This window comes from Bos grunniens, chromosome 25, assembly GCF_055505025.1.
Source record: "Bos grunniens cultivar Pamir isolate PY7600 chromosome 25, Bosgru_T2T1.0, whole genome shotgun sequence".
NCBI lineage: Eukaryota > Metazoa > Chordata > Mammalia > Artiodactyla > Bovidae > Bos > Bos grunniens.
In genome coordinates, this window is record NC_141189.1 from 39,595,759 (window position 1) to 39,611,177 (window position 15,419).

At 44.5% G+C, this 15,419-nt stretch overlaps 1 protein-coding gene across 6 annotated transcripts in view; it reads left to right on the plus strand.

Moving 5' to 3' along the window:
* ADCY9 (adenylate cyclase 9) overlaps positions 1–15,419 on the plus strand; it is a 105,264-nt gene that overhangs the window by 263 nt on the left and 89,582 nt on the right. For all 6 annotated transcript variants that reach the window (XR_015154851.1, XR_015154850.1, XM_086376025.1 and 3 more), the window contains exon 2: positions 169–1,902. Coding sequence is in view for 4 of the 6 variants with exons in the window: in XM_086376025.1 (XP_086232151.1) it covers positions 210–1,902 (1,693 nt within the window). In the remaining 2 variants the exon portion in view is untranslated. The remainder of the gene's footprint in view (positions 1–168; positions 1,903–15,419) is intronic.

Consider the following 15,419-nt stretch of genomic DNA (forward strand, 5'->3'; position numbering starts at 1 on the left):
GGGACGGTGGAGCAGCACTCAGACATTCCCCAGTCGTCGTGAGCAGACGGTGGCTTTCCCAGTAGACCGCCGGGGCCCCCGCTGAAGAAGCCGGTAGGGCTGGTGGCCTTCAGGTGCGCGTTCCTGCAGGAACAGACCCCGGACTGACTCTGGCTGTCTCGCCGACAGGTCCCGGTGACCCCGGCCGGCAGGGTTCCGAGCTCGGCAACATGGCTTCCCCGCCCCACCAGCAGCTGCTGCAGCACCACAGCACCGAGGTGAGCTGTGACTCCAGCGGAGACAGCAACAGCGTGCGGGTCAGGATCAACCCCAAGCAGCCGTCCTCCAACAGCCACCCGAAGCACTGCAAGTACAGCATCTCCTCCAGCTGCAGCAGCTCCGGGGACTCCGGAGGGGTCCCCCGAAGAATGGGCGCGGGAGGCCGCCTGCGCAGGAGGAAGAAGCTGCCCCAGCTGTTCGAACGGGCCTCCAGCCGGTGGTGGGACCCCAAGTTTGACTCTGTGAACCTGGAGGAGGCTTGCATGGAGCGTTGCTTCCCGCAGACCCAGCGCCGCTTCCGGTATGCGCTCTTCTACATCGGCTTCGCCTGCCTTCTCTGGAGCATCTATTTTGGGGTCCACATGAAATCGAAACTGATTGTCATGGTAGCCCCTGCTCTGTGCTTCCTCGTGGTGTGTGTGGGCTTTTTTCTGTTTACCTTCACCAAGTTGTACGCCCGCCATTACGTGTGGACTTCGCTGGTTCTCACCCTCCTGGTATTCGCCCTGACCCTGGCTGCCCAGTTTCAGGTTTTGACGCCCCTCTCAGGACGAGTTGACAACTTCAATCATACTCGGGCTGCCAGGCCCACAGACACTTGCTTATCTCAAGTGGGGAGCTTTTCCATGTGCATCGAAGTGCTCTTTTTGCTCTACACCGTCATGCACTTACCTTTGTACTTGAGCTTGATTTTGGGAGTGGCCTATTCTGTTCTTTTTGAGACCTTTGGCTACCACTTCCAAGATGAAGCCTGCTTTGCCTCACCTGGAGCGGAGGCTCTGCACTGGGAGCTGCTGAGCCGGGCCCTGCTCCACCTCTGCATCCACGCCATCGGGATCCACCTGTTCATCATGTCCCAGGTGAGATCCAGGAGCACCTTCCTCAAGGTGGGCCAGTCTATTATGCACGGAAAGGATCTGGAAGTGGAAAAGGCCCTGAAAGAGAGGATGATTCATTCTGTGATGCCAAGAATCATAGCTGATGACTTGATGAAACAGGGGGATGAGGAGAGTGAGAATTCTGTCAAAAGGCACGCCACCTCCAGCCCCAAGAACAGGAAGAAGAAGTCTTCCATCCAGAAAGCCCCTATCGCCTTCCGCCCGTTTAAGATGCAGCAGATCGAAGAAGTCAGTATTTTATTTGCAGATATTGTGGGCTTCACCAAGATGAGTGCCAATAAGTCTGCCCACGCCCTGGTGGGTCTCCTCAACGATCTGTTCGGCCGCTTTGACCGGTTGTGTGAGGAGACCAAATGTGAGAAAATCAGCACCTTGGGAGACTGCTACTATTGTGTGGCTGGGTGTCCTGAGCCAAGGGCCGACCATGCCTACTGCTGCATCGAGATGGGGTTGGGCATGATAAGAGCCATTGAACAGTTCTGCCAAGAGAAGAAAGAGATGGTGAACATGCGCGTTGGGGTTCACACAGGGACCGTCCTGTGTGGCATCTTGGGCATGAGGAGGTTTAAATTTGATGTGTGGTCCAATGATGTGAACTTGGCCAATCTCATGGAGCAGCTGGGAGTGGCTGGCAAGGTTCACATTTCCGAGGCCACCGCAAAATACCTAGATGACCGGTACGAAATGGAGGATGGGAAAGTTACTGAACGCCTTGGCCAGAGTGTTGTTGCTGACCAGTTGAAAGGTATGTGCATTTCTTTGCCTCATTATCTCCCTCCCCTATCCCATTTGTGTTGGAAAAACAAAACAATCTCTTTCCAGTATCAGTATCTGGAGGCAGATCAGTTGTCTCCCAGGGCCAGTGGGACTTTTCCCCCAGTGAGTCAGATATCACAGGTCTGTTCACTGTGACAGTGTTGACCTAGATGACACCTTTAGAAGGAAGGAGAACTTTGAAAATGTGTTGCCTGCCAGCCGGCTGTTAATGTCTCTGAGATGCTGGGGCAGGTCCAATGAGTGTGAGGGGATCCGAGCCCTTCAGTGGTCAGAACTTTGAAGCACCATAAGAAATTGCCTTTGTGATCCATTAGGTTGCCCTTAAGCCCCATCAAAACATTTTTCTATGCCTTTCTCCTCTCTAGGCCTCACTTTGCTGGAATAAAGAAGTCGGCTAAGCCCTGTAGGACCCTTGAGAATTAGATGAAATTATGTACCCCCAAGTGCACACTGCCTTTTGCCTGGGTCTCTTTTTTAAATGTTTGCATTTTCAGCTTTCAATTTTCATATATTTCATTATGGTTTCTAATCATGGTATTTGTCTTACCTTACGGACAGCAGCATTTTAGAATGTTGAACTTCTCAAATCACCAGGTGATTTGAAAGTGGGACATATACCCAGAGCAGTCTTTAGACCTCCTCCCCAAGCTCCTCAGATTTTCCCTGTCTTAAGTTCCTTACTGCTATTCTTGTTTTTTCACCAAGTTGCTTCTTTTAATTTTCTTTTTTTCACTTAGGGCAAAAATCTTTGAGGTCTGGGAAGTGATTACTTATAAGTACCTGGGATCAAAAGTAAGAATTCTAAATAATATCCTCCCCTCCTTTAAGAAAAGAAATCCTTCTGTTTTACTAAGGTCTTCAGGTTAAGGGGAACATCTATTTTGGAAGTATGTAGAGACAATACCATTGATCTTTAAAAGCCAACATTTGTAAAACTGTATTGTGTTTTGTGGTACCCCACATTGTATAATTACATGATGAAAAGCCCCTGGAAAGGGAGTACTCAGAAGGAGAAGTAACATCTTAAATCAGAGAGAGAAGTAATGGTGTAAATCTGCGCTTGTAAGTGGTTGAGTTTGAGGGCCTGGATGGATCACACCGCCTGTGTGCTCAGTTAATATTTCCTTTGTTCTCCCTATCATTTACTTATTTGTTATCTGGTGAGGGTACTTTATCCTTATCCTGATCTTTCTTTGTTCTGTTAATTTTGCTAACAGTTGAGGAATTTGTGGGTAGAAGAGAAGAATATTTTCACCTGATAATTCTCTCTGCCTAGAGAGCTTTGTGTCTGCTTTCTGCTAAATACTTTCTCTCCTTTTGTCCTCAAATTTCTCTCTGCCTGTCCTTTGTGTTAGTTTTGCACAGCATTGTTAGCAGTGCTGCAGACCAGGGAAGGGGGCTTCCCAGGTGGCGTTAGAGGTAAAGAGCCCTCCTGCCAATGCAAGAGACACCAGAGACACAGGTTCAATCCCTGGGTGGGGAAGATCCCCTGGAGGAGGGCATGGCAACCCACTCCAGTATTCTTGACAGAGGAGCCTGGTGGGCTACAGTCCATAGGGTTGCACAGAATCAGACACAGAGTCGGACTTAACACTAGCAGAGAGCTTGCAGTGCTACCCTGATGAGGTCAGAAACTGCAGTTGACAGTTGGCTTGAGATTCTACTGTGACAAGTGTCTTCATCTGTAGGACGGTGGCCCCTGCTCTGGAGTTTGGAGATGCCCGTGGAGTGGGGTACAGATGCAACCCTTGCTCGACATTTTTATACCTTTAGGATCTGAGTGTCCCCGGCTCCATCCTCAGGGACTGTGGGGCAGATTCCAGAGAATGGAGCAGCACTGTGCTATGTTAGATTAAGTGTGACGATGATAGCAATTTTGTAAGTGGTGCTCTGAGCAGTGTATTACTTGAATTTCAAAAATAAAGACAGATGTAATCACTATGTCTGGAAATTGCCAGGTCTTTGACTCGTTGGCAGTACCCATTTTTGTTTATGTGTAATTTTATTTTTAACTTACAGATCAAAGGTCTCAAAGACACTGACACCCCCCACCCCCCCAAAAAAAAGCTAGAGTGAATTTTAAAAAACCCATATAGTGTAAATTTGGTAAATTAATTTCTCCTTTAAATTTGTGTGCACTGTGTATTTATAAGGGAAGATTTTAGCACTAGATGGAGGATGGGGAAAGATAGAAGCCTTAGCCAAACTGGTGATTTTTTAAAATATAATATTCTCTTCTTTAACAGTTTCCCTGAGACCATGATTTTTGCTTTATTCAGCTCATTTTGAAACCCTCTGGACAGGACCCCAGTAATAGAGAATGTCTACACAACTTCCTGACCTCTTTTTTTTTTTTTTAAACTGCACAGTTCACTTCTCCTGACGCTGTACAAATCTACTCAGCTGAGATGTTAGCATAGTTTGTAGAAGACCCTTTCCACAAAAGGAGTTAAGGTTATATACATAAGATCCTTTTAGCCCATCTTTGGGTTTGTGGCAGGTATTTTTCTCTATGCAATGCTGAATGCATAGCTTTTCTTCTCATCCCCTTTTCTGATATTGGGGCTAAAAATACCCAGTCGAGGACTCTGTAGAAATGAAGATCCGTGGAATAAACTGGGGGTTCTAGTGCTAGCCTGGCAGTGTGGGAGGTAGTTTGTCTGAATGGGCTTTGTGGAAAGTGGACTGTCGTTATTTCTGCACTGTCACTCACCCCTCGAACATCTTTATTGTTCTCTCATGGCACCTGGCCCTGTGGACACACGGGTGGAGTTGTGATGGTTCCTGAGCTGGGTGAGCTTGCAGATTGTAAAAGTTCTTTGAGTCCACAGAGTTGGGAATGCGATAGAGAAGTGCACGCGCCCGGGGTGGGTCTTCAGGTCAAGCAGTGGCTCTCTAGGGGATAAAAGAACATTCAGTGCAGTGGGGAAAGCGTGGGCCAAGGCTTGTTGTGCTGTGCTTAGTTGCTCAGTTGTGTCCGACTCTTTGCCACCCCATGGACTGCAGCCCGCCAGGCTCCTCTGTCTATAGGGATTCTCCAGGCAAGAATACCAGAGTGGGTTCCCATGCCCTCCTCCAGGGATCTTCCCAACCCAGGGATCGAACCCAGGTCTACCACAGTGCAGGCAGATTCTTTTACCATCTGAGCTATCAGGGAAGCCTGGGCAAAGGCTTGGGGTTACATTTCTTGGCAGACTGGGCAGTTTAAGTAGTTCATCAGGACAAGGGAAGCTGTGATTACCTGGGAAGGAGTTTGGGTTCAGTCCTGTAGGTAATGGGGGGCCATGATGGGCTTTAGGCAGGAAGCTTAGGTGCTCTAACTTGCAGTTTTAGAAAGTTTACCCTTTCAGTTCTAGGGAGTGTGGGTTGGAGATTAGTGAGCCGTCGCAGTAAATCCTTGGTGGCCTGGACCAAGGTAACAAGAATGGCAGTGGAGATGAGGCGACCGATGTGAGCAGCAGTCAGATCAACTGGATTGGACCACAGCCACATTTAAACAGAGGACGGGGACAGGCATGGGGCTTGATTGTTTGAGAGGCTTTTCAGGTTTCTGGAATTGATGTGGGTATCCTTTGGCATCAGGAATGGGTGAGAGGCCTTTGAAAAAATCTGTGGTGTAAATGGAAAATGCAGGATCAAGTTGTAGAATATGAAATAGGCCAGGAAGCCCTGGCTTGTCCATTCATTCATTCAGCATTTTGTCTGGGGCACATTTCTAGGTGCTGTGTATACAGCAGTGAAGAGAACACAAAAATTTCTTCTTTGTAAAAGTTTGTTTTGTGTTCAGTTCTAAGGAGAAGACATACAGCAGGAAGGAGACTATGGAGAGTGTGTGTGTTTGTGTGTGTGTGTGAAATTTTAGCGTGGCCAGTTACTGAGAGAGAAGGTTGAAAGAATTTTCAGCAGAAGACTAGGATTTGAAAATGATCCAGGAAGTGAGGGGCAATTATTATTAAAGATTAGGAAGAAATAGTCTGATTTGAGTGATGGGAAGAAGTGTCCTTCCACTCCATTGGGCCCAGGAGGATACTGGCTGTTGTGTTCCGTCTTGGGCCACAAGCGAAAAAGAGGAATATTTTCAGTTGTTAACAGTTTTTCCTCTCATAGGCAGAGTCACAAAGGAAGTGAAACTCAGAAAATACCTACAGACATCTTATTTTCCCGCCTTAGCTATTGATCTAGGAAGATAAAGGTGCTCAGTCACCCTAAATCTACACCAACAGTTGTGTATTTGTAGAGGGAATACCAACAATATTGCATTGTTATAAGCTAAACAAAATAAGACTTTCCCTCCAAACCAAGCTTTGGACTTGTGGAGCAGCTCGGGGAAAGATCTGTTAATGTGCATGGGAGAGATGGTCACCCACTGGCCGTTTCGGTGACTGACTCCTTCACCGTGTGCTGGTGTCACTTGGGAGAGTTCCTGTCTAGACCCTGTTTGGGGTCTTTCCTCAGTCTGACAGTGGGCAGAGACACACAGCACTTCAGCCTCTGCCAGCAGCTGTCCCAAACTGGGAGTCTGGGCTCCTGGTTCCCTGCCAGCTACAGCTAGGATCCCTGGCTATGTACTAGTTCAGGGTGCAGTTTGCTTGTACCCCTGGATTCACTTGATAGCTTGTCCCCAGCCTAACCCGTAACCCCTTGCCACTCATTGAAGAAGACCCTGATGCAGGGAAAGATTGAGGGCGGGAGAAGGGGGTGACAGAGGATGGGATGGTTGGATGGCCGCACTGACTCAATGGACATGAGATTGAGCAAACTCCAGGAGATAGTTAAGGGCAGGGAAGTCTGGTGTAGTCCATGGGGTCACAGAGAGTTGGACACAACTTAGTGACTGAACAACAACGACTTGCTACTGTAGAGCTTGCCCATGGCTGACCTCTTGGTGTCCCCTCTTAAGTCCTGTTGAACAGAAACTCCATGCTCGCCTGCATCCTTGAGCGGACTCTCATGCACATAGCCAACAGCCTCTGGAGTAGCAAGGAGGCAGAGAGAAGATGAAGCAGAAAATCGGACTTGACATCTGGGATTGGCGACGGCGAACAGCTGTGGAGTTGGTGCTCAAGCAGCCCCTGAGGACAGTTTATTCAGACTCCTTCAGACCAAATTGTATGGCTTCCAGAAGGAGCACACAGCTGTTGATCCTGAGGACCAGCTTTTGAGTAAATTAGCCTCTGGCAAAGAAAGTTAAGGATATGGTTCACTGAATTGCAGGTGGAATGAAGGGAGGAGAGTAATCTTTTCAGGCAGGATAACTAAGAAAGGAAAAAATTGAAAAGAAGCAAATAGAATAGGTAAAGAAATTTCAGGGTTCTTATCTACTAACCAGCCTTCAAATAATTGTGTTTCTACCTATACCGGTCAGTGTCTCCTGTGGACTTTGCTGTGGAATAATAATCTTAAAAAGAAGAACACAGTGAATTTTCTATGGTGTATGCACATGGGCCTAAATTTTCATCTCTCTGCTGATTGGTGATTTCAGTATTGGTATTTCTGTTTAGATTTTGATATTGTGAGAATATGGTCATTACATACAACATAACAAAAATATTACCATATGAGCCATTTTTAAGCCTGTCAGCTGGATTTTCTTAACTGCTTTGGCATTGTCTGTTGCAGTATGTTGAAGAATGTGTGGAAAATCTGACTCTACAGAGATATATAGTTAGAAAGTGGAGGAGCATTTTAATAGCCATTTAAATAGTTGTGGATATTTTTCTTTGGTACTACACAAACACCCAAGAAGTGGTAGTTTATTTTATTTTTTATTTTTTTTGAAGTGGTAGTTTATTGAGGGTTAGTTACAATATCTAATCAGTTTTTTGTCTGCTGTCAAAACCCTGTTGGATTTTTGAACAAACTTTTTACCCAAGTGTGCCTTTGTAACATCATGCATTGGTCATTTAGAAAATTACGGTTTCTTGAGTTATGCAGATCTTCCAAATGTCGGCATAACATCTTTAAATATTAGGACGATGTCAGCTTCACAGTGGCGGATAAAAGCATTCCAAAATTCTGGTTTTCCCTTAAAGGTTTGAGTTTTATCCTTGGCAACAAATACTCTTAGTTGTTTTCGTTGAAGGGACAGACTCATTTCGTTAATTTCTTAGGAACAGTCTTCCAGATACTCAAGTGAATGACCAGAGTCTGTCTGTGCATCAAGTATAAACGATGTTCTATCAAAAAAGCAGCCCAAACAGGAGTATAGACGCTTTTGGGGACAACCGGTCACTTTGGTTCTTAGGGCAGAGTTGTAGGTGCATTCCAACCTCATCCCGCAGAACACACTCAACATTTAACACATTTATTCGATTTTACTGCATTATCAGGGGACATTCTTAAGTGCAAATGACTGTTTTTTCCTTCTGCAAGTGTGTGGTGCGACAGAGCTGGTTAATGACCAGCAGAGTTTGGTGCTACTGCCCAGATTCATGGTCAGGCACCGGCACTCTCTTTAGGGGTCAGGATGAAGAATGTCGGCTCTGTATCATCACGTTTGCTTTTGTATCATCAAGGCCAATATCAACATATGCGTGTGTGCTGAGTCACTCAATTGTGTCTGACTCTTTGCGACCCTATGGAGCGAAGCCTGTCAGGCTCCTCTGTCCATGGAATTCTCCAGGCAAGAATGCTGGAGTGGGTTGCCACACCCTTCTCCATCCAGAGATCTTCCCTACCCAGGGGTCGAAGCTGTGTCTCTTGTGTTTCCTGTATTGGCAGGGGTGTTTTTTACCACTAGCACTGTTTGGGAAGCCCAATGTCAGCACTGAGAAAGGCAAATCATGTCTTAGTATGAAAATAGTTTCGGCCTCACAGATGCCCTGCAGAAGTCTTAGGGACCACTGGGGGGTCTGCACACTGCCCTGAGAACTGCTTCCCTGAGTGGTAAAAAGGAAGAGCGAGAGTTTGTACCTACTTCCCGGACACATTCTCATGTAGATGGTAGAGTTCATGTTGGAATTAGGATGGACGTGTGACATTTATTGTGGAAGTAGCAAGTGACTTCAGTTCATGCATTTCCTTTTTCTCAAAAAAAAAAAAAAAAAAAATCCTTTGTGACTCTGCCAAGTCCCTGCTGCTGGTGTTTAGAGGTCAGGATAAAGAACGTCAGCTTTGTTTTTTGATTTATTTTTGCCGAGCTCCCTCTTTGGCGGAGTAGTGTAGCGGTCGGTGCATGGGTTTTGGTTTCCCATACATTTGGAATCAGTTCTCAGTTCTGAACCGTGGAACACAGGGAAGCCAGGAATGACCGTGCTTCTGTCAGAGGCCTGTTAGAAGACTCTGAACGAGTTGATCATTCAGATAAAGCACTTATTAGCATAGCGACGTGACTGCAAAAGGCGTTCAGTAAACAATAACCAACCCTGCTGCCTGAGGAGTCGTGTTCCATAATGCAGTCAGTGGTGTGTTTTTTCCTGCCCTCTATCTGGTACAGCTCTTGTGTAATTGGGTACTGAAACCGAGAACACACCAGGGACTGTGATTGTGACAGTTTCTTGAATGAAAAAGGGCAAGTGTCCAAAATACAAAAACATGGATAACTTGCCCTAGTTAAACTGTAGCTGCCAAGTTTGGCAGCTTCTTTACTGAAAGCTCAAGGGAGTTCGGGCAGTATTGTTCTTGGGCTGCTTCTTGTCCCCAGAGCTTAGAGGTACTTAAGGTGACGTGACCCTTGATAGTTGAGAAATTATGGGAAAATCTTCACCTCTGGGACTCTGGAGATATTGGATAAGATTTGTACCAGTTAGTTATTCAGCTCCGCTGTGTTCTGCTATAAACTCCTTTATTTATTCAATAAACATTGAGTGACTTTTTTTTTTTTTTTTAACTATTTGTAATGGCCTGACTAGGTTCTGGAGATAGAGCACGATGCCCTCCTTAACAGCCTGCAACCTAGAAGGCAAAATAGATACGAATCAAATAATCACCCAAACAAATACATTCTAGACTTGCTGATCTTATTACAAAAAGGTCTGGAGGTAGGGAGACTTACCATTTCCTCCTTATAGGTGTGGAAACTGAAGTACTGAGAGATTAAAGGTTAAGTAACCTGTGGTGGCCATCCAGCTAGAGAAGTTACCAAATGGTGGGGCCAGTATTTATTCCCAAAGGACTGTGTTAGAAAACATTGGTACCTGCTTCACAGAACTGTTGTAAGGATTAAAGGAGAAAATAATATTAAGTACTTAGAAATGTACTTGGCACATAGTACTTATTAGAGATTAGATTCACTAACTTAATGGCACCCCACTCCAGTACTTTTGCCTAGAAAATCCCATGGATGGAGGAGCCTGGTGGGCTGCAGTCCATGGGGTCGCTAGACTTGGACACGACTGAGCAACTTCACTTTCACTTTTCACTTTCATGCATTGGAGAAGGAAATGGCAACCCACTCCAGTGTCCTTGCCTGGAGAATCCCAGGGACGGGGGAGCCTGGTGGGCTGCCGTCTATGGGGTCGCACAGAGTCAGACACGACTGAAGCGACTTAGCAGCAACTAGCATTACTAAAAGTGGGCAATGTTTTCTTAGTAGCAGCAGCAACAGAAAAACAGCTATACCTTTCTTCATTCAGCTCTTTCCTGTTCACACAATGCTTTCAGGCATGTTATTATCTCAACCATTGTGAAATCCTAGGATCTTGGGATCTGTGTATATTTAGAAGTTTATGTTTCACTTGCTTGATTCCTTCCCGTTGTCCACCAGTTTTCAGGCTGACTTGGTTTCTTAACATCCTCTGAAGAGGACTGGTGGCTTTTTTTTCTAGAATTAATGTAAACTCTTGGATTTTAGCTTCTTTGGTGTATTCTTCACTCCATTACAGATATCTTTTTTTTTTTTTGATGCTCAAATTGTCCCTTCTTGGCCCCCTGGGAAAACCCTTTTGAGTTAGCCACTGAGTCCTTTTCATACAAACTGGCAGTGTCTGAGAGCTCTCGTACTTACCTCATAACATTTTTATGGATTAGAGAAATAATAGGCATGAAAATCTCATTATTTCTGTTTGGTATTTTTGTTGAGCAAGATGGAGCTAAGCTTTACCCTCTCCCTTTTTGAAAAGAAAATTAATAGTATATGCCTGTTTATAGGAGAAAGAGGACTTCTGAACAAATGGTTTGTGCTTCTTCAAGCTCCTCAGAAGCTTTAATTTACATTCTCAGAATTGATAATTACAGAGCAACGCAGCTTCCTGTCTCCTGTATCTTCTCACTACTGCTTGTTGAAGGACAGGTGCCCTTGAATGTTGGTAAATAATGATCCAGAACAAGAAAATGAAAGGAATCCTAGACCAAAATGTAGGTCACCTGTTTGCAGACTGAAGTGCACGCCCCCTACCTCCCGAGCCCCTTCTCCCAGGACACCTGTGGAATGTTCTGGGCAGCCCCGCTCCAGGAATTCCCTCCCCGGGCCCCTTGTGAATGGCGACTCCTGAAACGATGCCCCGCCACTCCCCTCTCTGTGCCGTATAGTAATGTGCATCTGACTTCTGATCTGTATCCACCGAACTTGAATGTGCCTCGAGAGCAGGAATTTTTGCATATTTTATTTACTGCTGTTTTCCTGGTGCTGGAAACATTACTGGTGTATAGCAGAGGCTCAATATTTGTGATGTGAACAAATGAATGAATGAAGATGGGTGTTGTTCAGTCACTGAGTTGCATCTGACTCTTTGCAACCCCATGGACTGTAGCACACCAGGCTTCCCTGTCCTTCACAATCTGAGTTTGCTCACACTCATGTCCATTGAGTCGGTGATGCCATCCAACTGTCTCATCCTCTGTCACCCCCTTCTCCTCCTGCCCTCAATCTTTCCCAGCATCAGACATGTGTGCAAAACCACGCCCCAGACATCTACATGGAAGGTAGAGAGAAGGCAGCAACTGGCCTTTCAGGAATAGCTATGTGGTTAATTAAGTCGAGGCTGCGAGCAGGGTCTCTAAAGGCCCTAGACATCGAGATGGGAGAGTGCCTGGGAGTGTGGAAGGCCCGCAGGTGGGGAGTGGGGGCGGTCCTCGGCTCCCGGGTCTGTGGGGAAGGCTGCCAAGCAGGAGCACAGAGGATTGAAAACCCAAGTGTTTATTTAGGGCCCAGGAAATGTGGGGTTGAATGGCTTAGTTTAGGCAATAATTTTTAAGCTTTTTAAGACAGAGATTTCAATAAGTATATTTATCTTTAATAATACTGTAGCTCCTTAAAATTCTTATTCGATTATCATTTATGCACATGGAAAGCCAGCATATCCTTTTTTGGGCAAAGCTCCAGCATAATCTTTGTACATAATTTCCAGGATTTTTATGTAATGCTATTAAATTCTATTCATTTTTTTTTCCTTCCAAGGAAAAATGTGCTACTGAAAGCAGCTTTTGGATCATTTATATTTGTGTTTGAATCGTGTGGGAAATATCAACTTTGGTTTTTTACCACGTAGTTTGTAGAGAGGAAGAAAACCCGCATGCAGTTGATTTTATTTTCTTGTTTATGGATATCAACATACAATATCCCATTAAGGCTTTGACATTTTAAGTGGAAGAGACTATTGCACATGAATTTAGTTAGTTTTGCCCTATCAAGTGTTAACATCACAAGTGTGGACCACACTGCATTCTGTAACTTCATAAATGTGTTCTCTTCTACATGAGAAATGCCTCTTGTGGTCGTTAATTTTTGTTTTGTGAATGAGCTGTCTAAAACCAGGAGAGGGGAGTGTTTCTGAAAGAAAAGTATGTTTATAGAATTATTTTGTTATTTGAAAAATTAAGTTTGTTTAGTAGATTAGCTTTTCATCTTAAAGTGTTTTCTCCACTAACTAGATAAGCACTTTCGGGAAAATAATCTCTCTGGTTCTCAGTTTCCTCCTGTTTGTAAAGCGTAAAGTTTGAACTAGATGTGCTTTAAATTCCTCACCATTCTTTAAGAACAGCTGAACTTCTGTGATTGGAACACAGTACACATTCTTCATATGAGGAACTGGTTTCTTCTTCATCCACTTGTTTAAACTATGAACCCTCATTTAGATAAATTTAGCATATGGAAACTCAGATTTACCTAACCACTAAATTGCAGGGCATGGTGAAATTCTTAATGTTCTAAAGGATTCTTTACTTCCTTCAAATATAAGTAAATAAAGATTGAGTTATAGAAGTGTAATTTACACATGGTTTTTTTTTTTGGATCACAATTGTTGTATGAAGCAGGGTATCATTAGAGGAACCCAATTTGATTTTGAAAGTTTGAGACATTCTTTGGAAATGGCTTGGAGAAAATGTGAAGTGATTAAATAACACTTAAAAAATGTGCTTCAGTTCCTGTTCGAACATTATTTGGGAGAGAGATTGAAAGATTGCTAAGCTGCTAAGTCACTTCAGTTGTGTCCGACTCTGTGCGACCCCATAGACGGCAGCCCACCAGGCTCCCCCGTCCCTGGGATTCTCCAGGCAAGAACACTGGAGTCGGTTGCCATTTCCTTCTCCAATTCATGAAAGTGAGAAGTGAAAGTGAAGTCGCTCTGTTGTGTCCGACTCTTAGCGACCCCATGGACTGCAGGCCACCAGGCTCCTCCATCCACGGGATTTTCCAGGCAAGAGTACTGGAGTGGGGTGCCATTGCCTTCTCCGGATTGAAAGGTTAGTTGCCAGTAAAATGAATTTCACTTCTGTTGGCAAGTTTCTCCCTAATAGAACAGAGCAAATACTGGGTTAATAACGTGTTTACCAATTATTCCATTAATAAAAGACTCACTTGCTCCCGAAGTGGGTTCCTGGATCAGCTGACTGTATTTTTAGGGTGCCAGGGTTCTATATACTTTATAGTTAGTGTGACTTCAGTAGGCCCCAAATTAATACACCCAGGAAGAGTCTACCTGAGGCCTGTTAATTAGAAATTACAGGTCACAGTGATAAAAGGAAACCCTTGGATTTCATTATAAAGGATTTATAAAAGATTTGAATGGTTTTCTTATCCTCTCTTACAAAATAGCAAAGCCTTGCAAAGCAGCTCATAGAAAGTAATATGACATTTTCTGTGATCTGCATGGTTGGTGAAACAAAGTAAAAAGGAAAGAGAGTCTACTACTCTGTCCTGAAAGTTAGCGTTGACACTGAGTACATGTGTCATCCGACCTGAGAGAGGATTTCACCTCAACAAAGGCCCAACTTGTGAAACTGTAGCTTCCCTTAGAGAAGCTGTTATTCACAGCCTGCTGGAGTCATATGTTTCCTACTGACTGAAGCGCCTGACTCAGTGTGTCAGTCATTGCAGGAGGTTAAAAACTCGTGGAACTACCGTGCAAGCAAAACATCTCAAAGGACTTTTCTGGTCTCTCACACACATTTCATAGTGACTTTCTCAGCTGGAGTAACTTAATTAACCCTGTGTTCTTTCTGGCTCCTGAAAGAAATGGTGATTTATGAACACTCTTAGAGCCCACGATCCTAAGATAACAACTTTGTCCCTCTGCCATTTGAAGTTCAAATGGAAATATTTGCTTTCATAGCTCTAGTCATGATGTTGCTTTATTTAGTAGCTATTAAATTTCCAGTTCCATATACTGCCCTGGAGGCGTTCCAGTTTTCACTAAGGTTTCTGTTTCTTTCAACAACATTGCTTATGGTGTGTGGAACTTTCCTGAACAAGGAATATTAGGATGGATGATTTTGAGCTTTTCTTTTTTTTAAATAACAGCTTTTTTGGACGTATGATTCATATACTGTGCCATACTGTTCACTCATTTAAAATATGCAATTCAGTGATTTTTTTTTTTAGTATATTCACAGATATGTGCAACCATCACCATAATCAGTCTTAGAACTTAAAAAAAAATTTTTTTTTGACAGTGCCTTGCAGAATGAGGACCCTTAGTTTACCAACCAGGGATTAAACCCATGCTCCCTGCAATGGAGGCATGGGTTATTAAAAAAAATTTTATGTATTTATTTTTATTTTTGGCTGTGCTGGGTTATTGTTCCTGCTTGGGCTTTTCTCTAGTTGCAGTACACAGGCTTCTCATTGTGGTGGCTTCTCTGTTGTCAGGCACGGGCTCTCGGGCTCATGGGCTTCAGTAGTTGCAGCACGTGGGCTCTAGATTACAGGCTCAGTGATTGTGGCACATGGGCTTAGCTGCTCCGCGGCATGTAGGATCAGGGATCAAATCTGTGTCTCCTGCTATTCCTTAGCACTGAGCCACCAGAGAAGCCCCAGAAGCGTGGATTCTTAACCACTGGACCGCCCGGGAAGTCCCTGGAACATTTTTATCACTCCCACGTGAACCTCTGCACAAATTAACACTCAATCCCCATTTCCCCCCTAAACCTCCCAGCCCCTGGCAACAACTAGTCTACTTTCCATCTCTGTGGATTTGCCTATTCTGGGCATTTCATACACAAAGAATTATGCAATATGCAGCCTTTTGTGTCTGACTTCTTTCACTGAGCATATTGTTCAAGGTTCCCCTGTTCTGTACCTGTGTCATTACTTCATGCCCTTATTTG